Genomic DNA, 24919 nt, shown 5'->3' with positions numbered 1-24919 from the left:
TAAGCAGAGACAGAGACACATCCTAGAGGGAAAACCCAGTTCTGTCTGCAACAGACACTAGAAGACACATTTCTCTTTTACAGTGGCTTGCGAAAGTATTCACCCCCCATTTTTCCTATTTTGTTGCCTTACAACCTGGAATTAAAATTGATTTTTGGGGGGGGTTGTATCATCTGATTTACACAACATGCCTACCACTTTGAATATTTTATCGTGAAACAAACAAGAAATAAGACAGAAAACTTGAGCGTGCACAACTATTCACCCCTACAAATTCAATACTTTGTAGAGCCACCTTTTGCAGCAATTACAGCTGCAAGTCTCTTGGGGTATGTCTCTATAAGCCTGGCACATCTAGCCACTGGGATTTTTGCCCATTCTTCAAGGCAAAACTGCTCCAGCTCCTTCAAGTTGGATGGGTTTCGCTGGTGTACAGCAATCTTTAAGTCATACCACAGATTCTCAATTGGATTGAGGTCTGGGCTTTTACTAGGCCATTCCAAGACATTTCCCCTTAAACCACTCGAGTGTTGCTTTAGCAGTATGCTCAGGGTCATGGTCCTGCTGGAAGGGGAGTCTCCCACAATCCTTTTGGCAAACACCAAACGTGTTTGCTTATTTTATTCTTTAAGTAATGGCTTTTTCCTGGCCACTCTTCCGTAAAGCCCAGCTCTGTGGAGTGTACGGCTTAAAGTGGTCTTATGGACAGATACTCCAATCTCCGCTGTGGAGCTTTGCAGCTCCTTCAGGGTTATCTTTGGTGTCTTTGTTGCCTCTCTGATTAATGCCCTCCTTGCCTGGTCCGTGAGTTTTGGTGGGCGGCCCTCTCTTGGCAGGTTTGTTGTGGTGCCATGTTCTTTCCATTTTTTAATAATGGATTTAATGGTGCTCCGTGGGATGTTCAAAGTTTCTGATATTTTTTTATAACCCAACCCTGATCTGTACTTCTCCACAACTTTGTCCCTGACCTGTTTGGAGAGCTCCTTGGTCCTCATGGTGCCGCTTGCTTGGTGGTTCCCCTTGCTTAGTGGTGTTGCAGACTCTGGGGCCTTTCGGAACAGCTGTATATATACTGAGATCATGTGACAGATCATGTGACACTTAGATTGCACAAAGGTGGACTTTATTTAACTAATAATGTTTCTTCTGAAGGTAATTGGTTGCACCAGATCGTATTTAGGGGCTTCATAGCAAAGGAGGTGAATATATGTGCACGCACCACTTTTCCGTTATTGATTTTTTTGATTTTTTTTTAACACTGAATTATTTTTATTTTTTTCAATTTGGACTATTTTGTGTATGTCCATTACATGACATCCAAATGAAAATCCACATAAATTACAGGATGTAATGCAAAAAATAGGAAAAACGCCAAGGGAGATAAATACCTTTAATAGGCACAGTACCTCTTCTCTCCTCTCTCCCCTCTCCCCTCTCTCCTCTTCTCTTTCACCTCGTCTCTCCTCTCTTCTTGCTTGATCTCTCCAACCCTTCTGTCCTCTGCTGTTCTCTTCCTTCCTATCTTCCCATTCTCTTTTCTACCCTGATAAAGAATGTCACCCCATCTCTCCTCTCCTCTTCTCTTTCACCCCATCTCTCCTCTTCTCTCTTCTCTCCTGCTCTCTTTCATCCTGTCTCTCCTCTCCTCTCCTCTTCTCTCCTGCTCTCTTTCATCCTGTCTCTCCTCTCCTCTCTGTTTTGGCTCTCCCTATGTCTCCCTTTTCTCACTGTGTTTCCTCACCTGATAAAAAATGTACGAGATCCTCACCATCCCGTTTTGTCTTGTGCCTGTCTCTCCAGCCTCCCCTAGGGAACCCACGGTGATGTGTCGCTCCAACACCTACCCTAAAGGCTTCTACTGTAGCTGGCACCTGCAGCACCCCACCTCCATACCCACAGACTTCCACGTCAACGTCCAGTAAGAAGCAAAACCTTGTCTCTGTGTCTCTCTGTCTCTCTGTGTCTATCTGTCTCTCTGTGTCTATCTGTGTCTGTCGCTCTTTCTCTGCGTCTCTCTGTCTCTCTGTGTCGATCTGTGTCTCTGTCGCTCTGTCTCTATGTCTGTCTCTCTGTGTCAGGTGGGTCATCTCTAAGGGAACGGTATTGAGGGAGAAAGAGAGAGATGAGGGAGATAGAGAAAGGGAGAGATGAGGGAGATAGAGAAAGAGAGAGGTGAGGGAGATAGAGAAAGCGAGAGGTGAGGGAGATAGAGAAAGAGAGAGGTGAGGGAGATAGAGAAAGAGAGAGATGGTCTGTAAGCACCTGAACCTTTTATTAATTAGTCTCTGTGTCAGGTGGGAATTGGAAGTCAGAGAAAGAGAGAGAGAGAAAGACGATATATGGAGAGGTCTGTCCATCATGGAGACTGAAGAGTCTTCTAGAGTGAGTTATGTCGTAGTTTGGGGCAATGAGGACACTTTACCGTGCCTCAGAAAACTTACTGACTCGCTCTCTCTCAGCAGGCGCTCTCTTAGCAACCTCATTAATGTTGTACAGACAATATGTCACATTAGAATAATAATTTACAGAACCACTAGCTCCTCTGAACGCTGTTGTTATCTGAAAGGATAGCTCTCCATGGACCTCCATTAAACCCCACTTACACCCACTATAAGGGTCAACCCACACCACAACCCACTCTCTGACCCTCATTAACCCCCACTACCACCCACTATAAGGGTCAACCCACACCACAACCCACTCTCTGACCCTCATTAACCCCCACTACCACCCACTATAAGGGTCAACCCACACCACAACCCACTCTCTGACCCTCATTAACCCCCACTACCACACACGTAAGGGTCAACCCACACCACAACCCACTCTCTGACCCTCATTAACCCCCACTACCACCCACTATATGCCATTTGGGATGCAGCATCTGTCTCCTATAGAGATCTCAGAAAGCCTGATAGCACCCTGGTTCACTGGCCCTTAGATACTTACAACACCAAAATCACCATGGCTGGGTTTTACTTTAGAAAAGGTCACAGTGTGAGGGAATTTATCATTTAGCTCCATCAAGCTCAGCGGTAAGACTTCAATTCCTTCTTAACATAATAAGACTACAATTCCTTCTCTATCATAATAAGACTATAACTCATTCCCTAACATAATGAGACTACAACTCCTTCTCTAACATAATAACACTACAACGCCTATAGCATAATAAGATTACAACTCCTATAGCATAATAAGCCTTCAACTCCTAAACCATAACAAGATGTCAACTCTTATAACATAATAAGACTTCAACTCCTATATCATAATAAGACTTCAACTCCTATAGCATAATAAGACTTCAACTCCTATAGCATAATAAGACTACAAATCCTATAGCATAATACGACTACAACTCCTATAACATAATAAGAATAATACTACTATACCATACTATCACTACAACTCCTATAGCATAATACGACTTCAAATGTTATAGCATAATAATACTTCAACTCCTATAGCATAATAAGACTACAACTCCTATAGCATAATATGACTACAACTCCTATATCATAATAAGACTTCAACTCCTATAGCATAATAAGACTTCAACTCCTATAGCATAATAAGACTACAATTCATATAGCATAATAAGACTTCAATTCCTATAGCATGATAAGACCACAATTCCTATAGTATAATATGACTACACCTACTATAGCATAATAAGACTTCAACTCTCAGACTATAATATGATTTCAACTCCTATAGCATAATATGACTACAACTCCTACAGCATAATAAGACTACTACTCCTATAGTATAATAAGACTACAACTCTTGGAGCGTAATAAGACATCAACTCCTATAACAAAATAAGACCTCAACTCCTATAGCATAATACAACTACAACTCCTATACTATAATAAGACTTTAACTCATATAGCACAATACGACTACAACTCCTATTTCATAATAAGACTACAACTCCTATATCATAATAAGACTACAACTCCTTTAGTATAATATGACTACAACTCATATAGCATAATACTACTACAACTACTCCTATAACATAATACTACATCAACTCCTATAGCATAATATGACTACAACTCCTATAGGATAATTATACTTTAAATATTTTAGCATAATACGTTTACAACTCTTTGAGTATAATAATACTTCAACTCCTATAGCATAATAAGACTTCAACTCCTATAGCATAATAAGACTTCAACTCCTATAGCATTATACCACTACAATTTATTTTAAACTGCAAAACCCTTACGCACCACTGTACTTTGTATACCAGGGTTGGCTGGCCTTCTCTAGTCACTCGTAGGCTCAGTCACTGGTATACTTTTATTTACAAAGCCATTTTGGGTTTACTACCTTTTTATTTGGGCATTTTTATTGTTCAGAAATGTGGTGGGTACTCTCTTCGTTCACTGGACTTTATCCTGCTAACTGTTCCAAATGTCCAAACTGAATTTGGTAAAAGGTCTTTTATGTACTCTGCGCCATCGTCTTGGAACACCTTACAAAATAATTTTAAACTTGAAGAACTTGTCCCGATTGGTGTTTTTAAATCTCTGATGAAGGATTTTGAGGCTGATTCCCTGACCTGTCAATGTCTTTAATTTGCTGTTTTTGATATTGTTATACTCTTGTGAATTCATGAATGGTTTTTACTAGATTACTTGTAGTTTTTCATGTTGTCTGTCTGTAATTTTTTGTAATGACTTGGTGCTGCCTATCTTGGCCAGGACGCTCTTGAAAAATAGATTTTAAATCTCAATGAGCCCTTCCTGGTTAAATAAAGGTTAAATAAAAATAATAAAAAAACTCATATAGCATAATACGACTACTACTCCTATAACATAATTAGACTTCAACTCGTATAGCATAATACAACTACACCTCCTATAACATAATATGACTACTACTCCTATAGTATGACTACAACTCCTATAGGATAATTAGACTTCAAACATTTTAGCATAATACAACTACATCTCTGTCAGTGTCTGGGTGAAGTGGTGAAACAGAATCAGGCGCAGGACACAGAACTGAGAAAAGTATGGCTTTACTAAACACAAAGTAAACCATATCAAACCCTCCACGCAGGGAAGAGCAAAACAACAGCTCAACAGAGATGTAACAACGAACAATCACTCACAAACCCGGGAGGGAAAACAGAGGTAATATAGGGAAACAATTAAGCCTAATGAGTAACAGGTGTGAATAATAAAGACAGGACTAGTGTGACACAGAAACATTGATCGGTGGCAGCTAGTACTCCGGTGACGACGAACGCCGAAGCCTGCCCGAGCAAGGAGGAGGGGCAGCCTCATCTGTATCCGTGACAAACTCTTTGAGCATAGTAATACTTCAACTTCTATAGCATAATAAGATTTAAACTCCTATAGCATAATAAGACTTCAACTCCTATAGCATAATAAGACTTCAACTCCTATAGCATAATAAGACTTCAACTCCTATAGCATAAAAATAATTAAGCTCCTATAGCTTAATAATACTTCAACTCCTATAACATAATAAGACCTCAATTCCTATAGCATAATTAGACTAGAACTACTATAGCATAATAAGAATTCAACTCCTATAGCATTTTAAGACTACAACTCCTATAGTATGACTACAACTCCTATAGGATAATTAGACTTCAAATATTTTAGCATAATACAACTACATCTATGTCAGTGTCTGGGTGAAGTGGTGAAACGGAATCAGGCGGAGGACACAGAACTGAGAAAAGTATGGCTTTACTAAACACAAAGTAAACCATATCAAACCCTCCACGCAGGGAAGAGCAAAACAACAGCTCAACAGATGATGTAACAACGAACAATCACTCACAAACCCGGGAGGGAAAACAGAGGTAATATAGGGAAACAATTAAGCCTAATGAGTAACAGGTGTGAATAATAAAGACAGGACTAGTGTGACACAGAAACATCGATCGGTGGCAGCTAGTACTCCGGTGACGACGAACGCCAAAGCCTGCCCGAGCAAGGAGGAGGGGCAGCCTCATCTGTATCCGTGACAAACTCTTTGAGCATAGTAATACTTCAACTTCTATAGCATAATAAGATTTAAACTCCTATAGCATAATAAGACTTCAACTCCTATATCATAATAAGACTTCAACTCCTATAGCATAATAAGACTTCAACTCCTATAGCATAATAAGACTTCAACTATGGCATAAAAATAATTAAACTCCTATAGCTTTATAATACTTCAACTCCTATAACATAATAAGACCTCAATTCCTATAGCATAATTAGACTACAACTACTATAGCATAATAAGAATTCAACTCCTATAGCATAATAAGACTTCAACTCCTATAGCATAATAAGAATTAAACTCCTATAGCTTAATAAGACTTCAACTCCTATTACATAATAAGACCTCAACTCCTATAGCATAATAAGACTACAACTCATATTGGATAATAAGACTTCAATTCCTATAGCATAATAAGACTACAACTCATATAGCATAATACGACTACAACTCCTATAGTGTAATATCACTACAACTCTTATAACATAATAAGACCTCAACTCCTATAGCATAATGCGACTACAACTCATATAGCATAATACGACTACAACTCCTATAGTGTAATATGACTACAACTCCTATAGCATAATAAGACTTCAACTCCTATAGTGTAATATGACTACAACTCTTATAACATAATAAGACCTCAACTCCTATAGCATAATGCGACTACAACTCCTATTGCATAATAAGACTTCAACTCCTATAGCATAATAAGACTTCAACTCATATAGCATAATACAACTACAACTCATATTGCGTAATACGACTACAACTCCTATTGTATAATATGATTACAACTCCTATAGCATAGTACGACTACAATTCCTATATCATTTTAAGACTTCAACTCATTCACTAACATAAGACTTCAACTCCTATATCATAATAAGACTACAACTCCTATAGCATAATAATACTACAACTCTTAGATCATATTAAGAAGTCAACTCCTACAGCATAATAAGATTTCAACACGTATAGCATAAGACTACTACTCTATAGCATATTACGACTACAACTCCTATAGGATAATTAGATTTTAAACATTTTAGCATAATATGACTACAACTCTTTGAGCATAATACTATTTCAACTCCTATAGCACAATAAGACTTCAACTCCTATAGCATAATAAGACTACAACTCCTACAGTATAATAAGACTACAACTCCTATAACATAATAAGACTACAACTCCTATAGTATAATAAGACTACAACTCATATAGCATAATAAGACTACAACTCCTATAGTATAATAAGACTACAACTCATATAGCATAATACTACTACAACTCCTATTGCATAATAAGACTACAACTACTATAGTATAATATGACTACAACTCCTATAGCATTTTAAGAATTCAACTGCTTCTGTAACATAAGTCTTCAACTCCTATAGCATAATAAGAATTTAACTCCTATAACTTAATAAGACTTCAACTCCTATAACATAATAAGACCTCAACTCCTATAGCATAATAAAAAAGGAAGTTAGTATGTAGATTGTGTTCTAGCCAGAGGCCTCAAAGCTTATATCAATGAAGTCAATGGGAAGAGATAGAGAGGAGAAGGAAGGAGAGTAGGATGACATTGGGAGGAGATGGTCACAGTGTCCCCAGCACAGATGATATCCCTGGGACTAGCCAGGGGTACTAGGCTGCCTCCAGCCAACCAGCCCACTAACCAGCCTAGAGCAGCAAGCCTCAGCGCACCATCTTCCCATCCTGTCAGCTAGAACACACTGATGAAGCTGATACAGGCTGTTAGGGGGATCTTGGCTCATGGTAACGTGTCAGTCTAGAAAATCATCAGAAACAGAAAAGTGGGATTAGTTTTCTTCTCTCCATGTCTCTATTATTTGTTCTTTAACTTTGTCATCCTCCCCTCTCGCTGTCATCCTCCCCCCTCTCTGTCATCCTCCCCCACTTCTGTCATCCTCCCCCCTCTCTCTCACCCTTTCCCCCTCTCTGTCATCATCCCCCCTCTCTGTCATCCTCCCACCACTCTGTCATCCTCCCCCGCCGCTCTGTTATCCTCCCCTCTTGCTCTCATCCTCCCCCTCTCTGTCCTCCTCCTCCCTCTCTGTCATCCTCCCCCCTCTCTGTCATCTTCCCGCCTCTCTGTCACCCCTCCCCCTCTCTTTCATCCTCCCCCGCCTATCTGTCATCCTCCCCCCTCTCTGTCATCCTCCCCCGCCGCTCTGTCATCCTCCCCCCTCTCTGTTATCCTCCCGCCTCTCTGTCATCCTCCCGCCTCTCTGTCACCCTCCCGCCTCTCTGTCATCCTCCCCCTCTCTGTCATCCTCCCGCCTCTCTGTCACCCTCCCCCCCTCTCTGTCATCCTCCCCCTCTCTGTCATCCTCCCGCCTCTCTGTCATCCTCCCGCCTCTCTGTCATCCTCCCCCCTCTCTGTCATCCTCCCGCCTCTCTGTCACCCTCCCCCCTCTCTGTTATCCTCCCCCCTCTCTGTTATCCTCCCGCCCCTCTGTCATCCTCCCGCCTCTCTGTCATCCTCCCGCCTCTCTGTCACCCTTCCCCCTCTCTGTTCGTCCCCCCCTCTCTGTTATCCTCCCCCTCTCTGTCATCCTTCCCCCTCTCTGTTATCCTCCCCCGCCGCTCTGTCCTCCTCCCCCGCCTCTCTGTCATCCTCCCCCGCCACTCTGTCCTCCTCCCCCCTCTCTGTTTCGTCCCCCCTCTCTGTTATCCTCCCCCCTCTCTGTCATCCTTGCCCCTCTCTGTTATCCTACCCCCTCTCTGTCATCCTTCCCCCTCTCTGTTATCCTCCCCCCTCTCTGTCATCCTCCCCCTCTCTGTCATCCTCCCGCCTCTCTGTCATCCTCCCCCGCCTCTCTGTCATCCTCCCCCGCCGCTCTGTCATCTTCCCCCCTCTCTGTCATCCTCCCCCGCCGCTCTGTCCTCCTCCCCCCTCTCTGTTGTTCTCTCTCCATTTCTCCATCTCTCCTCTCAGACACAACCAGGAATCCCTAGAAGTAACGAGGGATACGGTCCATAAGAACCGCTGTCACGTTAAGTTCCCTGAGGTGTTCAGTAGCTACCCCTACAGAGTCAACGTCACGGCCGTCAACGCCCTCGGACAAGCCTCCACCACCATCACCTTCGAAGAGTTCAACATAGGTACGTAGAACATTGTTGTTTTGTTTTAGCGCTGACCTCAATACAACCTTGATATTAGCCCACCTCACCAGCCAAATATCATTCAGGACAACCTGTCCTATCAAGCTGTATCAACCTTCACATCACAGCATTCATTGTTTATTATATAGCCAACTCTCTACAACAGCAATCTGCACTTGAAGGCAGACTAATTATAACTTGGTAAAACTCATTAGGACAGACAGCAGAAGTTTGTTAAGACAGACAACATCTGTCAGTCATTAGGAGTCATTAACAAAGCCAAGACTCCGTAGGTTAATAATGCTGAAACAGACTGAAGGATATAACCTTCAACAATCCTCTCTGTATTGACACAATGGATGTGCCTCAAATGGCACCCTATTCCCTATAGTGTGCACTACTTTAGACCAGGACCCACAGGGAATAGGGTGCAGTTTGGGATGAGGCCCAGCATCCTGGAAGGGATGAGAGAGTCAAGCCTACACACACACACACACACACACACACACACACACACACACACACACACACACACACACACACACACACACACACACACACACACACACACACACACACAGACACACACAGAGACACACACACACACACACACACACACACACACACAGAGACACACACAGAGACACACACACACACACACACACACACACAGAGACACACACACAGAGACACACACAGAGACACACACACACACACACACACACACACACACACACCAACTGATTAATGGACTGCTGAATGAATATTTATTTATCTTGCTTTGTTTGCTCTTTTCAGTATTATGTCTATCTCTGATAAGCTACCCAGGAAAGGACTGAAAATAGCCCATATTAATATACAGTGGGGAGAACAAGTATTTGATACACTGCCGATTTTGCAGGTTTTCCTACTTACAAAGCATGTAGTAATTTTTTATCATAGGTACACATCAACAGTGAGAGACGGAATCTAAAACAAAAATCCAGAAAATCACATTGTATGATTTTTAAGTAATTAATTTGCATTTTATTGCATGACATATGTATTTGATACATCAGAAAAGCAGAACTTAATATTTGGTACAGAAAACTTTGTTTGCAATTACAGAGATTATACGTTTCCTGTAGGTCTTGACCAGGTTTGCACACAGTGCAGCAGGGATTTTGGCCCACTCCTCCATACACCTTCTCCATATCCTTCAGGTTTCGGGGCTGTCGCTGGGCAATACGGACTTTCAGCTCCCTCCAAAGATTTTCTATTGGGTTCAGGTCTGGAGACTGGCTAGGCCACTCCAGGACCTTGAGATGCTTCTTACGGAGCCACTCCTTAGTTGCCCTGGCTGTGTGTTTCGGGTCGTTGTCATGCTGGAAGACCCAGCCACGACCATCTTCAATGCTCTTACTGAGGAAGGAGGTTGTTGGCCAAGATCTCGCGATACATGGCCCCATCCATCCTCCCCTCAATACGGTGCAGTCGTCCTGTCCCCTTTGCAGAAAAGCATCCCCAAAGAATGATGTTTCTACCTCCATGCTTCACGGTTGGGATGGTGTTTTTGGGGTTGTACTCATCCTTCTTCTTTCTCCAAACACAGCGAGTGGAGTTTAGACCAAAAAGCTCTATTTTTGTCTCATCAGACAACATAACCTTCTCCCATTCCTCCTCTGGATCATCCAGATGGTCTTTGGCAAACTTCAGACGGGCCTGGACATGCACTGGCTTGAGCAGGGGGCCTTGCGTGCGCTGCAGGATTTTAATCCATGACGGCGTAGTGTGTTACTTATGGTTTTCTTTGAGACTGTGGTCCCAGCTCTCTTCAGGTCATTGACAAGGTCCTGCCGTGTAGTTCTGGGCTGATCCCTCACCTTCCTCATGATCATTGATGCCCCACAAGGTGAGATCTTGCATGGAGCCCCAGACCGAAGGTGATTGACCGTCATCTTGAACTTCTTCCATTTTCTAATAATTGCGCCAACAATTGTTGCCTTCTCACCAAGCTGCTTGCCTATTGTCCTGTAGCCCATCCCAGCCATGTGCAGGTCTACAATTTTATCCCTGATGTCCTTACACAGCTCTCTGGTCTTGGCCATTGTGGAGAGGTTGGAGTCTGTTTGATTGAGTGTGTGGACAGGTCTTTTATACAGGTAACGAGTTCAAACAGGTGCAGTTAATACAGGGAATGAGTGGAGAACAGGAGGGCTTCTTAAAGAAAAACGAACATGTCTGTGAGAGCCGGAATTCTTACTGGTTGGCAGGTGATCAAATACTTATGTCATGCAATAAACTGCAAATTATTTACTTAAAAATCATACAATGTGATTTTCTGGATTTTTGTTTTAGATTCCGTCTGTCACAGTTGAAGTGTACCTATGATAAAAATGACAGACCTGCTTTCTAAGTAGGAAAACCTGCAAAATCGGCAGTGTATCAAATACTTGTTCTCCCCACTGTATGTAGCCTTAGAAATAAGGTTCATGAAATCAATAACTTGCTAACATCAGATAACATTCATATATTAGCCATTTCTGAGACTCACTTAGATAATTCATTTGATTATACAGCAGTAGCAATACAAGGACATAACATCTATAGAAGAGACAGGAATGCTTATGGTGGAGTAGTTGCTGTATCAGAGCCATATTCTTGTAATGCTTAGAGAATATCTTATGTCAAGTGTTATTGAAGTGTTGTGGTTGCAGGTTCACTTGGCACATCTAAAGCATTTTATTTTGGGGTGCTGCTATAGGCCACCAGGTGCGAACAGTCAATATCTACATAATATGTATGAAATGCTTGATAGTGTATTTGATGTAAACAGAGAGGTCTACTTTCTTAGGGACCTGAATATTGACTGTTTTCATCAAGCTGTACGCTCAAGATGAAGCTTCTCACTGTAACCAGTGCCTGTAATCTGGTTCAGGTTATTAATCAACCTATCAGGGTGTTTACAAACACTACAGGAACAAGATCATCCACATGTATTGATCACATTTTTACTAATCCTGTAGAACTTTGTTCTAAAGCTGTATCCGTACCCATTGGATGCAGTGATCACAATATAGTGGCTATATCCAGGAAAGCCAAAGTTCCAAAAGCTGGGCCTAAAATAGTGTATTTTTTATTTAACTAGGCAAGTCAGTTAAGAACAAATTCTTATTTACAATGACGGCCTACACCGGCCAAACCCGGATGACGCTGGGCCAATTATGCGCCGCCCTTTGGGACTCCCAATCACGGCCGGTTGTGATACAGCCTGGAATCGAACCAGGGGGTCTGTAGTGACGCCTCAAGCACTGAGATGCAGTGCCTTAGACCGCTGCACCACTCGGGAGATCATACAAAATATTTTGCTGTGACTCTTATGTGGATGATGTTAAAAAATATTTGTTGGTCTGGTGTGATTAATAAGGAGCATCCAGACACTGCACTTGATGAATTCATGAAATTGCTTCCTCCAGTTATTGATAAACATGCCCCTGTTAGGAAACTGACTGTTAGAACTGTTAAGGCTCCATGGATTGATGAGGAATTGAAAAACTGTCTGGTTGAAAGAGACGGGGCAAAAGGAGTGGCTAATAAGTCTGGCTGCACATCTGACTGGCTGATTTACTGCAAATAGAGAAATTATGTAACTAAACTCAACAAAAAGAAGAAGAAACTGTATTATGAAGCCACGATCAATGATATAAGGAATTATGGAAAAATAAAACTTTGGAGTACTTTAAATGAAATTATGGGCAGAAAGACAAATTCAACTCCATCTTTCATCGAAACAGATGTCTTATTCATCACAAAACCATTTGATGTTGCCAATTATTTTAATGATTTCTTCATTGGCAAAGTCGTCAAACTTAGGCATGAAATGTCAACAACAAACAGTGAGTACTCATGCGTAAAAAAACAAATGATGAAAGAAAAGCATTGCAAGTTAGAATTTTGTAAAGTTAGTTTGGGAGAGGTGGAAAAATTATTGTTATCGATCAATAATGACAAACCTCCTGGCATTGACAATTTAGATGGAAAGCTACTGAGGATGGTAGCTGACTCTATAGCCACTCCTATCTGTCATATCTATAATCTGAGCCTACAGTGCCTTGCAAAAGGATTCATCCCCCTTGGCGTTTTTCCTATTTTGTTGCATTACAACCTGTAATTTAAATTGATTTTTATTTGGATTTCATGTAACGGACATATACAAAATTGTCCAAATTGGTGAAGTGAAATGAAAAAAATAATGTGTGAAAGAAATGTATACGAAATACATAATGGAAAAGTGGTGCGTGCATATGTATTCACCCCCTTTGCTATGAAGCCCCTAAATAAGATCTGGTGCAACCAATTACCTTCAGAAGTCACATAATTAGTTAAATAAAGTCCACCTGTGTGCAATCTAAGTGTCACATGATCTGTCACATGATCTGAGTATATATACACCTGTTCTGAAAGGCCCCAGAGTCTGCAACACCACTAAGCAAGGGGCAACACCAAACAAGCGGCACCATGAAGACCAAGGAGCTCTCCAAACAGGTCAGGGACAAAGTTGTGGAGATGTACAGATCAGGGTTGGGTTATTAAAAATTGAAAAAGTATTAACTTTGAACATCCCACGGAGCACCATTAAATCCATTATTTAAAAATTGAAAGAATATGGCACCACAACAAACCTGCCAAGAGAGGGCCGCCCACCAAAACTCACAGACCAGGCAAGGAGGGCATTTAGGAGGGCATTAATCAGAGAGGCAACAAAGAGACCAAAGATAACCCTGAAGGAGCTGCAAAGCTCCACAGCGGAGATTGGAGTACCTGTCCATAGGACCACATTAAGCCAAAAACTCCACTGAGCTGGGCTTTACGGAAGAGTGGCCAGAAAAAAAGCCATTGCTTGAAGAAAAAAATAAGCAAACACTTTTGGTGTTCGCCAAAAGGCATGTGGGAGACTCCCCAAACATATGGAAGAAGGTACTCGTCAGATGAGACAAAAATTGAGCTTTTTGGCCATCAAGGAAAACGCTATGTCTGGCGCAAACCCAACACCTCTCATCACCACGAGAACACCATCCCCACAGTGAGGCATGGTGGTGGCAGCATCATGCTGTGGGGATGTTTTTCATCGGAGGGACTGGGAAACTTGTCAGAATTGAAGGAATGATGGATGGTGCTAAATACAGAGAAATTCTTGAGGGAAAACTGTTTCAGTCTTCCATCAAGTAGTAATAAAGCAACACTCAAGTGGTTTAAGGGGAAACATTTAAATGTCTTGGAATGGCCTAGTAAAAGCGCAGACCTCAATCCAATTGAGAATCTGTGGTATGACTTAAAGATTGCTGTACACCAGCGGAACCCATCCAAGTTGAAGGAGCTGGAGCAGTTTTGCCTTGAAGAATGGGCAAAAATCCCAGTTGATAGATGTGCCAAGCTTATAGAGACATACCCCAAGAGACTTGCAGCTGTAATTGCTGCAAAAGGTGGCTCTACAAAGTATTGACTTTGGGGGGGTGAATAGTTATGCACGCTCAAGTTTTCACTTTTTTTGTCTTATTTCATGTTTGTTTCACAATAAAAAATGTTTTGCATCTTCAAAGTGGTAGGCATGTTGTGTAAATCAAATGATACAAACCCCCCAAAAATCTATTTTAATTCCAGGTTGTAAGGCAACAAAATAGGAAAAATGCCAAGGGGGTGAAAACATTCGCAAGCCACTGTAAAAGAGAAATGTGTCTTCCAGTGTCTTCTGGAAAGCAGACACAACCAGGTTTTCCCTCTAGGATGTTGCCTGTGCTCCAATCCATTTATTTTCATCCCCCAAAAATTCCCTAGTCCTTACAGATGACAAGCATACCCATAACATGACTATGCTTGAAAATATGAAGAGTGGTACTCAGTGATGTGTTGTGTTGGATTTGGGCCAAACATAACGCTTTGTATCCAGGACATAAAGTTAGCTTCTTTGTCACCTTTTTACAGTTTTACTTTATTACAAACAAGATGCATGTTTTGGAATATTTGAATTCTGTACAGACTTCGTTTTTTTCACTGTCATTTAGAATAGTATTGTGGAGTAACTGCAATGTTGTTGTTTCATCCTCAGTTTTGTCCTATCACAGCCATTAAACTCTGTAACTGTTTTAAAGTCACCACTGGCCTCATGGTGAAATCCCAGCTTTAAAATGTTACTGGTCTTCCAATAGGTGCTCTTCTTTTGCGAGTCATTGAAAAACCTCCCTGGTCTTTGTGGTTTAATCTGTGTTTGAAACTCACAGCTCGACTGAGGGACCTTACAGATAATTGTATGTGTGGGGTGCAGATATGAGGTAGTCATTTAAAAATCATGTTAAACACTATTATTGCACACAAAGTGAGTCCATGCAACTTATTATGTGACTTGTCAAGCACATTTTTACTCCTAAACATATTTAGGCTTGCCATAACAAAGGGGTTGAATATTTATTAACTCAAGACATTTCAGCTTTTCATTTTTTATTAATTTGTAAACATTTCTAAAAACGTAATTCCACTTTGACATTATGATGTATTGTTTGTAGGCCAGTGACACAAAATCTCAGTTTAAACCATTTTAAATTCAAGCTGTAACACAACAAAATGTGGAAAAAGTCAAGGGGTGTGAATACTTTCCCCGTGTGGAGCAGCAAGCAGCGAGGTGGTTTCCTTTCCTCAGAGAAACATTCCTCCACTGAGCTCCATCAAGGGGGGCAGGACAATGCCCCTAAGCACAGTGCTAAAGCAATACTCGAGTGGTTTAAGGGGAAACATTTAAATGTCTTGGAATATTTTAATTCCAGGATGTAAGGCAACAAAATAGGAAAAATGCGAAGAGGGTCAATATTTTCGCAAGCCGCTGTAGAGGAAAGTCTTTCTCCTCAGGCCTGAAGGGAAGCCAAAGTCATTCTGCTACCCAAGAGTGGTAAAGCGGCCTTTACTGGTTCTAACAGCAGACCTATCAGCTTGCTGCCAGCTCTTAGCAAAATGTTGGAAAAAATATTGTTTGACCAAATACAATGCTATTTCTCTGTAAACAAATTAACAACAGTCTTTCAGTATGCTTATAGAGAACGGCACTCAACATGTACTGCACTGACACAAATGTCTGATGATTGGTTGAAAGAAATTGTTAATAAGAAGATTGTGGGAGCTGTACTGTTAGATTTCAGTGTAGCCTTTGATATTATTGACAATAACCTGTTGTTGAAAAAACGTATGTGTTATGGCTTTTCAACCTCTGCCATATCGTGGATTCAGAGCTATCTATCTAATATAACTTTTCTTTAATGGAAGCTTCTCTAATGTCAGACGTATCAAAATAGATAAAAATAAAAAATTGAACATGTGGTGTACCGCAGGGCAGCTCTCTAGGCCCTCTACGCTTTTCTATTTTTACCAATGACCTGCCACTGGCTTTAAACAAAGCATGTATGTCCATGTATGCTGATGATTCAACCATATACGCATCAGCAACCACAGCTAATGAAGTCACTGAAACCCTTAACAAAGAGTTGCAGTCTGTTTTGGAATGGGTGGCCATTAATAAACTGGTCCTGAACATCTCTTAAACTAAGATCATTGTATTTGGTACAAATCATTCCTTAAGTTCCAGACCTCAGCTGAATCTGGTAATCAATGATGTGGCTGTTGAACAAGTTGAGGAGACTAAATTACTTGGTGTTACCTTAGATTTTAAACTGTCATGTTCAAAACATATAGATTCAATGGTTGTAAATATGAGGAGAGGTCTGTCTGTAATAAACAGATGCTTTTTTTGACGCCACACAAAACAAGTCTGAAGGCTCTAGTTTTGACTTATCTTGATTATTATTCAGTCGTGTGGCCGAGTGCTGCAAGGAAAGACGTAGTTGAGATGCAGCTGGCCCAGAACAGAGCTGGCCCAGAACACAGCTGGCCCAGAACACAGCTGGCCCAGAACACAGCTGGCCCAGAACAGAGCGGCACATCTTGCTTTTGTGTGGACCCCAGGAAGAGTAGCTGCTGCTTTCCTAATAAAATACCAAATACCGAAACCAGACTAGTCCTATAGTGGGCCTCAGAGCTCTAGAGAAGAAGCCACAGATGGTAATTCCAGCGGTTCCTAAAGTGTTTCCATCCTAGGCTACAGACAGGGTGGTAGCTAAGCGTTTCAATACATGGCTGCATACGGACAGAGTAGTAATGAAAATGCTGATTCTACAGTATGTGGATTCTCAGAGTACCTTTAGAAAACATTGCCTTTCTTGATTTATACAGATGAATTAAACACTGGGTGGGTATGATCCTCTCCTCCTGTGCTGTGAGTTCAGCGCCTGGGTTGATGCCGTGTTGAGTTGTGAGTCAAATTAATTTAGAGAGACAATGATGCACCATGTGCAGAAATAAAAACAATTTCATGCATGCTTTGGTTTGCATCAAGATTCCTGTTGGAAAACAATGTGGAGATAATGTATAATTATCTTATTAATTAACAGCAAGACAATGTATCAATGTACCCTATTCTCTGTGTAGTGCACTACTTTGACCAGAGCCTTATGGGGGTATATAAATGGCTATAGGCGTAAGTACTTAATATTAGATTTCGCGCACCAGTTGTTGACAGACCTTGTCTTATCGGAGGTTGCTGTTCTGTCTTGCCGATGCATGGAAACCCAGCCAACTGTATATTATCCCATGTCGTCGTTCAGCCACGACTCGGTGAAACATAAGATATTGCTGTTTTTAATGTCCCATTGGTAGGATAGTCTTGAACGGAGCTCATCCAGTTTATTCTCCAATGATTGCACGTTGGACGGATGGTAGAGGCGGGTTACCCACTCGAATTCACACAAGGCACCCGGACCTGCGTCTTTTCTTCATGCGAATGATAGGGATTTGGGCCTGGTCCGGTTTCTGCAGTAAATCCTTCGTAAATCCTTCGCATCCGACTCGTTAAAGAAAAATTATTCGTCCAGTTCGAGGTGAGTAATCGCTGTTCTGATATCCAGAAGCTCTTTTCCATCATAAGAGACGGTGGCAGAAACATTGTGTACAAAATAAGTTACAAACAATGCTAAAAAACACACAAAATAGCACATCTCCTCCGGCGCCAATGTTTCAGCTGTCATCTAAATGTTTCAGATAGTAGCCCATCATCTTAATGTTTCAGCTATCAGCCCATCGTCTTAATGTTTCAGATATCAACCCATCATCTCAATGTTTCAGCTGTCAGCCCATCATCCCTAAATTCGTAAACATGGGTACCCTCATAGATATCATCCTGACTAACTTACCCTCTAAATACACCTCCGCTGTCTTCAACCAGGATCTCAGCGATCACTGCCTTATTGCCTGCGTCCGAAACGGGTCCGCGGTCAAACGACTACCCCTCATCACTGTCAAACGCTCCCTAAAACACTTTAGCGAGCAGGCCTTCCTAATTGACCTGGCCGGATATAGATCTCATTCCGTCAGTAGATGATGCCTGGTTGGTCTTTAAAAGTAATTTTCTCTCAATCTTAAATAAACATGCCCCATTCAAAAAATACAGAACTAAGAACAGATATAGCCCCTGGTTCTCCTCAGACTTGACTGCCCTTGACCAGCACAAAAACATCCAGTGGCGTACTGCATTAGATCAAATAGCCCCCGCGATATGCAACTTTTCAGGGAAGTCAGGAACCAATATACACAAGCCGTTAGGAAAGCAAAGGCTAGCTTTTTCAAACAGAAATTTGCATCCTGTAGCACTAACTCCAAAACGTTTTGGGACACTGTAAAGTTCATGGAGAATAAGAGCACCTCCTCCCAGCTGCCCACTGCACTGAGGCTAGGAAACCCTATCACCACCGATAAATCTACAATAATCGAGAATTTCAACAAGCATTTTGCTACGGCTGGCCATGCTTTCCACCTGGCTACCACTACCCCGGCCACCAACTCTGCACCCTCCGCTGCAACTTGCCCATGCCCCCCCCCTCCGCTTCTCCTTCACACAAATTCAGACAGCTGATGTTCTGAAAGAGCTGCAAAATCTGGACCCCTACAAATCATCTGGGCTAGACAATCTGGACCATTTCTTTCTAAAACTAGCCGCCAAAATTGTCGCAACCCCTATTACTAGCCTGTTCAACCTCTCTTTCGTAATGTCTGAGATCCCCAGAGATTGGAAAGCTGCCGCGGTCATCCCCCTCTTCAAAGGGGATGACACTCTAGATCCAAACTGTTACAGACCTATATCAATCCTGCCCTGCCTTTCGAAAGTTTTTAACAAACAGATCACCGACCATTTCGAATCCCACCGTACCTTCTCCGCTATGCAATCGAGTTTCCGAGCTGGTCATGGGTGCACCTCAGCCACGCTCAAGATCCTAAACAATATAATAATCGCGATCGATAATAAACAGTACTGTGCAGCCGTCTTCATCGACCTGGCCAAGGCTTTCGACTCTCTCAACCACCGCATTCTTATTGGCAGTCTAAATAGCCTTGGTTTCTCAAATGACTGCCTCGCCTGGTTCACCAACTACTTCTCAGATAGAGTTCAATGTGTCAAATCGGAGGGCCTGTTGTCTGGACCTATGGCAGTCTCTATGGGGGTGCCACAGCGTTTAATTCTTGGGCCGACTCTTTTCTCCGTGTATATCAATGATGTCGCTCTTGCTGCTGGTGACTCTCAGATCCACCTCTACGCAGACGACACCATTTTGTATACATCTGGCCCTTCATTGGACACTGTGTTAACAAACCTCCAAACGAGCTTCAATGCCAACAACACTCCTTCAGTAGCCTCCAACTGCTCTTAAACACTAGTAAAACTAAATGCATGCTCTTCAATCGAACGCTGCTGGCACCCACCCACCCGACTAGAATCACTACTCTCGACGGGTCTGACCTAGAGTATGTGGACAACTACAAATACCTAGGTGTCTGGTTAGACTGTAAACTCCTTCCAGACTCACATTAAGAATCTCCAATCCAAAGTTAAATCTAGAATCGGCTTCCTATTTCGCAACAAAGCCTCCTTCACTCATTTTACCAAACATGCCCTCGTAAAACTGACTATCCTACCGATCCTTGACTTCAGCGATGTCATTTACAAAATAGCCTCCAACACTCTACTCAGCAAATTGGATGTAGTCTATCACAGTGCCATCCGTTTTGTCACCAAAGCCCCATATAATACCCACCACTGTGACCTGTACGCTCTTGTTGGCTGGTCCTCACTACATATTCGTCGCCAAACCCACTGGCTCCAGGCCATCTCTAAATCATTGCTGGGCAAATCCCCGCCTTATCTTAGCTCATTGGTCACCATAACAACACCCACCCGTAGTATGCGTTCCAGCAGGTATATCTCACTGGTCATCCGCAAAGCCAACACCTCCTTTGGCCGCCATTCCTTCCAGTTCTCTGCTGCCAATGACTGGAACGAATTGCAAAAATCTCTGAAGCTGGAGACTCTTATCTCCCTCACTAACTTTAAGCATCAGTTGTCAGAGCACCTTACCGATCACTGCACCTGTACACAGCCCATCTGAAATTAGCCCACCCAACTACCTCATCCCCATATTGTTATTTATTTTTCTCATTTGCACCCCAGTATCTCTATTTGCACATCATCTCTTGCACATCTATCATTCCAGTGTTAATACTATTGTAATTATCTTGCACTATGGCCTATTTATTGCCTTACCTCCATAACTTGCTACATTTGCACACACTGTATATATATTTTCTGTTGTATTTTTTACTTTATGTTTTGTTTACCCCATATGTAACTCTGTTGTTTTTATCGCACTGCTTTGCTTTATCTTGGCCAGGTCACAGTTGTAATTGAGAACTTGTTCTCAACTGGCTTACCTGGTTAAAAAAATTAAAAACATCTCAATGTTTCAGCTGTCAGCCCATCATCTCAATGTTTCAGATATCAGCCCATCATCTCAATGTTTCAGATATCAGCCCATCATCTCAATGTTTCAGCTGTCAGCCCATCATCTCAATGTTTCAGCTGTCAGCCCATCATCTCAATGTTTCAGCTATCAGCCCAAATATTCCAAAACATGCATCCTGTTTGCAACAAGGCACTAAAGTGATACTGAATACAAAGTGTTCCAATACAACACATTAATGAGTACCACTCTGCATATTTTCAAGCATAGTGGTGGCTGCATCATGTTATGAATATGCTTGTAATCGTTAAGGACTGGGGAGTTTTTCAGGATAAAAAATTTACTGAATTTAGCTAAGCAGAGGAAAGATCCTAGAGGAAAACCTGGTTCAGTCTGCTTTCCACAAGACACTGGGAGATTAATTCACCTTTCAGCAGGACAATAACCTGAAACACAAGGTAAAATCTACACTGGAGTTGCTTACCAAGACGACATAGACTGTTCCTGAGTGGCCTAGTTAGAGTTTGATTTAAATCGGCTTAAAGATCAAGACCTGAAAATGGATGTCTATCAATAATCAACAACCAACTTGACAGTGCTTGAAGAATTTAAAAAAGAAACAATGTGCAAATATTGTACAATCCAGGTGTGCAAAGCTGTAATCGCTGCCAAAGGTGATTTTACAAAGTAATGACTGAGGGGTGTGAATACTTATGTAAATATTATGTACTCCTGAGTGGCACAGTGGTCTAAGGCACTGCATCGCAGTGCTAACTGTGCCACTAGAGATCCTGGTTCGAATCCAGGCTCTGTCGCAGCCGGCCGCGGACCGGGTGACTCATGGGCGGCGCACAAGTCGTCCAGGGTAGGGAGGGAATGGCCGGCAGGGATGTAGCTCAGTTGATAGAGCATGGCGTTTGCAATGCCAGGGTTGTGGGTTCGATTCCCACGGGGGGCCAGTATAAAAAAATATGTATTCACTAACTGTAAGTCGCTCTGGATAAGAGTGTCTGCTAAATGACTAAAATGTAAATTATATATTTCTGAATTTATTTTCCAATAAATTAGCAACATTTTCTAAAACATGTTTTCACTTTGTCATTATGGGGTATTGGGTGTGGATGGGTGAGAAAAAAAATATATTTAAAATTCAGGCAACACAACATGTGGAATAAGTCAAAGGAGTATAAACAACATTAAGACAGAGACTTTCCAACATTAGGAACACCTGCTCTTTCCATGACAGACTGACCAGGTGAATCCAGGTGAAAGCTATGATCCCTTATTGATGTCACCTGTTAAATCCATTTAAATCAGTGTAGTTTAACGGGAGGAGACAGGTTAAAGAAGGATTTTTAAGCCTTCAGACGATTGAGACATGGATTGTGTATGTGTGCCATTCAGAGGGTGAATGGGCAAGACAAATTATTTAAGTACTTTTGAAAGTGGTATGGTAGTAGGTGCCAGGCGCACCGGTCTGAGTGTGTCAAAAACTGCAACACTGCTGGGGGTTTCACGCTCAACAGTTTCCTGTGTGTATCAATTATTTTTTTTATTTTTTTTATTTCACCTTTATTTAACCAGGTAAACCAGTTGAGAACAAGTTCTCATTTACAACTGCGACCTGGCCAAGATAAAGCAAAGCAGTCCGATAAAAACAACAACACAGAGTTATATATGGGGTAAAACAAAACAAAGTCAAAAATACAACAGAAATACATATATATACAGTGTGTGCAAATGTAGCAAGTTATGGAGGTAAGGCAATAAATAGGCCATAGTGCAAGATAATTACAATTAGTATTAACACTGGAATGATAGATGTGCAAGAGATGATGTGCAAATAGCGATACTGGGGTGCAAATGAGAAAAATAAATAACAATATAGGGATGAGGTAGTTGGGCGGGCTAATTTCAGATTGGCTGTGTACAGGTGCAGTGATCGGTAAGGTGCTCTGACAACTGATGCTTAAAGTTAGTGAGGGAGATAAGAGTCTCCAGCTTTGTTGCGAAATAGGAAACCGATTCTAGATTTAACTTTGGATTGGAGATTCTTAATGTGAGTCTGGAAGGAGAGTTTACAGTCTAACCAGACACCTAGATATTTGTAGTTGTCCACATACTCTAGGTCAGACCCATCGAGAGTAGTGATTCTAGTCGGGTGGGCGGGTGCAAGCAGCGTTCGGTTGAAGAGCATGCATTTAGTTTTACTAGTGTTTAAGAGCAGTTGGAGGCTACTGAAGGAGTGTTGTATGGCATTGAAGCTCGTTTGGAGGTTTGTTAACACAGAGGTGGATCTGAGAGTCACCAGCAGCAAGAGCGACATCATTGATATACACAGAGAAAAGAGTCGGCCCAAGAATTGAACCCTGTGGCACCCCCATAGAGACTGCCATAGGTCCAGACAACAGGCCCTCCGATTTGACACATTGAACTCTATCTGAGAAGTAGTTGGTGAACCAGGCGAGGCAGTCATTTGTGAAACCAAGGCTATTTAGTCTGCCAATAAGAATGCGGTGGTTGACAGAGTCGAAAGCCTTGGCCAGGTCAATGAAAACGGCTGCACAGTACTGTCTATTATCGATCGCGGTTATAATATTGTTTAGGACCTTGAGCGTGGCTGAAGTGCACCCATGACCAGCTCAGAAACCGGATTGCATAGCGGAGAAGGTACGGTGGGATTCGAAATGGTCGGTGATCTGTTTGTTGACTTGGCTTTCAAAAAACTTTTGAAAGGCAGGGCAGGATGGATATGGGTCTGTAACAGTTTGGATCTAGAGTGTCACCCCCTTTGAAGAGGGGGATGACCGCGGCAGCTTTCCAATCTCTGGGGATCTCAGACGTTACGAAAGAGAGTTTGAACAGGCTAGTAATAGGGGTTGCGACAATTTCGGCGGCTAGTTTTAGAAAGAAAGGGTCCAGATTGTCTAGCCCAGAAGATTTGTAGGGGTCCAGATTTTGCAGCTCTTTCAGAACATCAGCTGTCTGGATTTGTGTGAAGGAGAAGCGGGGGGGGCATGGGCAAGTTGCAGCGGAGGGTGCAGAGCTGGTGGCCAGGGTAGTGGTAGCCAGGTGGAAAGCATGGCCAGCCGTATGGCCAGCCGTAGCAAAATGCTTGTTGAAATTCTCGATTATTGTAGATTTATCGGTGGTGATAGTGTTTCCTAGCCTCAGTGCAGTGGGCAGCTGGGAGGAAGTGCTCTTATTTTCCATGGACTTTACAGTGTCCCAAAACTTTTTGGAGTTAGTGCTACAGGAAGAAAATTTCTGTCTGAAAAAGTTAGCCTTTGCTTTCCTAACTGCTTGTGTATATTGGTTCCTAACTTCCCTGAAAAGTTGCATATCGCGGGGGCTATTTGATGCTAATGCAGTACGCCACAGGATGTTTTTGTGCTGGTCAAGGGCAGTCAAGTCTGAGGAGAACCAGGGGCTATATCTGTTCTTAGTTCTGTTTTTTTTGAATGGGGCATGTGAGAGGATGGTAGAGCACGGCGCTTGTAACGCCAAGGTAGTGTGTTCGATCCCCGGGACCACCCATACACACAAAAAAATGTATGCACGCATGACTGTAAGTCGCTTTGGATAAAAGCGTCTGCGAAATGGCATATTATTTATTATTATTATTTACATTACTTTTAAAGAACAACCAGGCATCCTCTACTGACGGAATGAGATCTATATCCATCCAGGATACCTGGGCCAGGTCAATTAGGAAGGCCTGCTCGCTGAAGTGTTTTTGGGAGCGTTTGACAGTGATGAGGGGTGGTCGTTTGACCGCGGACCCGTTACGGACGCAGGCAATAAGGCAGTGATCGCTGAGATCCTGGTTGAAGACAGCGGAGGTGTATTTAGAGGGTAAGTTAGTCAGGA

The 24919-nt window shown here is 42.2% G+C and overlaps 1 protein-coding gene across 1 annotated transcript in view; it reads left to right on the top strand.

Annotated features, from left to right (window-relative positions):
- Positions 1 to 1751: 1751 nt before the first annotated feature.
- The window catches only part of LOC121583615 (ciliary neurotrophic factor receptor subunit alpha), a 110001-nt gene continuing 86833 nt past the window's right edge, over positions 1752 to 24919 (top strand). Inside the window, exons 1-2 of the mRNA XM_045215525.1 lie at positions 1752 to 1918; positions 9016 to 9182. Of these exons, the coding sequence (XP_045071460.1) occupies positions 1752 to 1918; positions 9016 to 9182 (334 nt within the window). The remainder of the gene's footprint in view (positions 1919 to 9015; positions 9183 to 24919) is intronic.

Source organism: Coregonus clupeaformis, unplaced genomic scaffold, assembly GCF_020615455.1.
Source record: "Coregonus clupeaformis isolate EN_2021a unplaced genomic scaffold, ASM2061545v1 scaf0466, whole genome shotgun sequence".
Classification (NCBI taxonomy): domain Eukaryota; kingdom Metazoa; phylum Chordata; class Actinopteri; order Salmoniformes; family Salmonidae; genus Coregonus; species Coregonus clupeaformis.
This window is presented reverse-complemented; position numbering and strand designations above follow the sequence as displayed.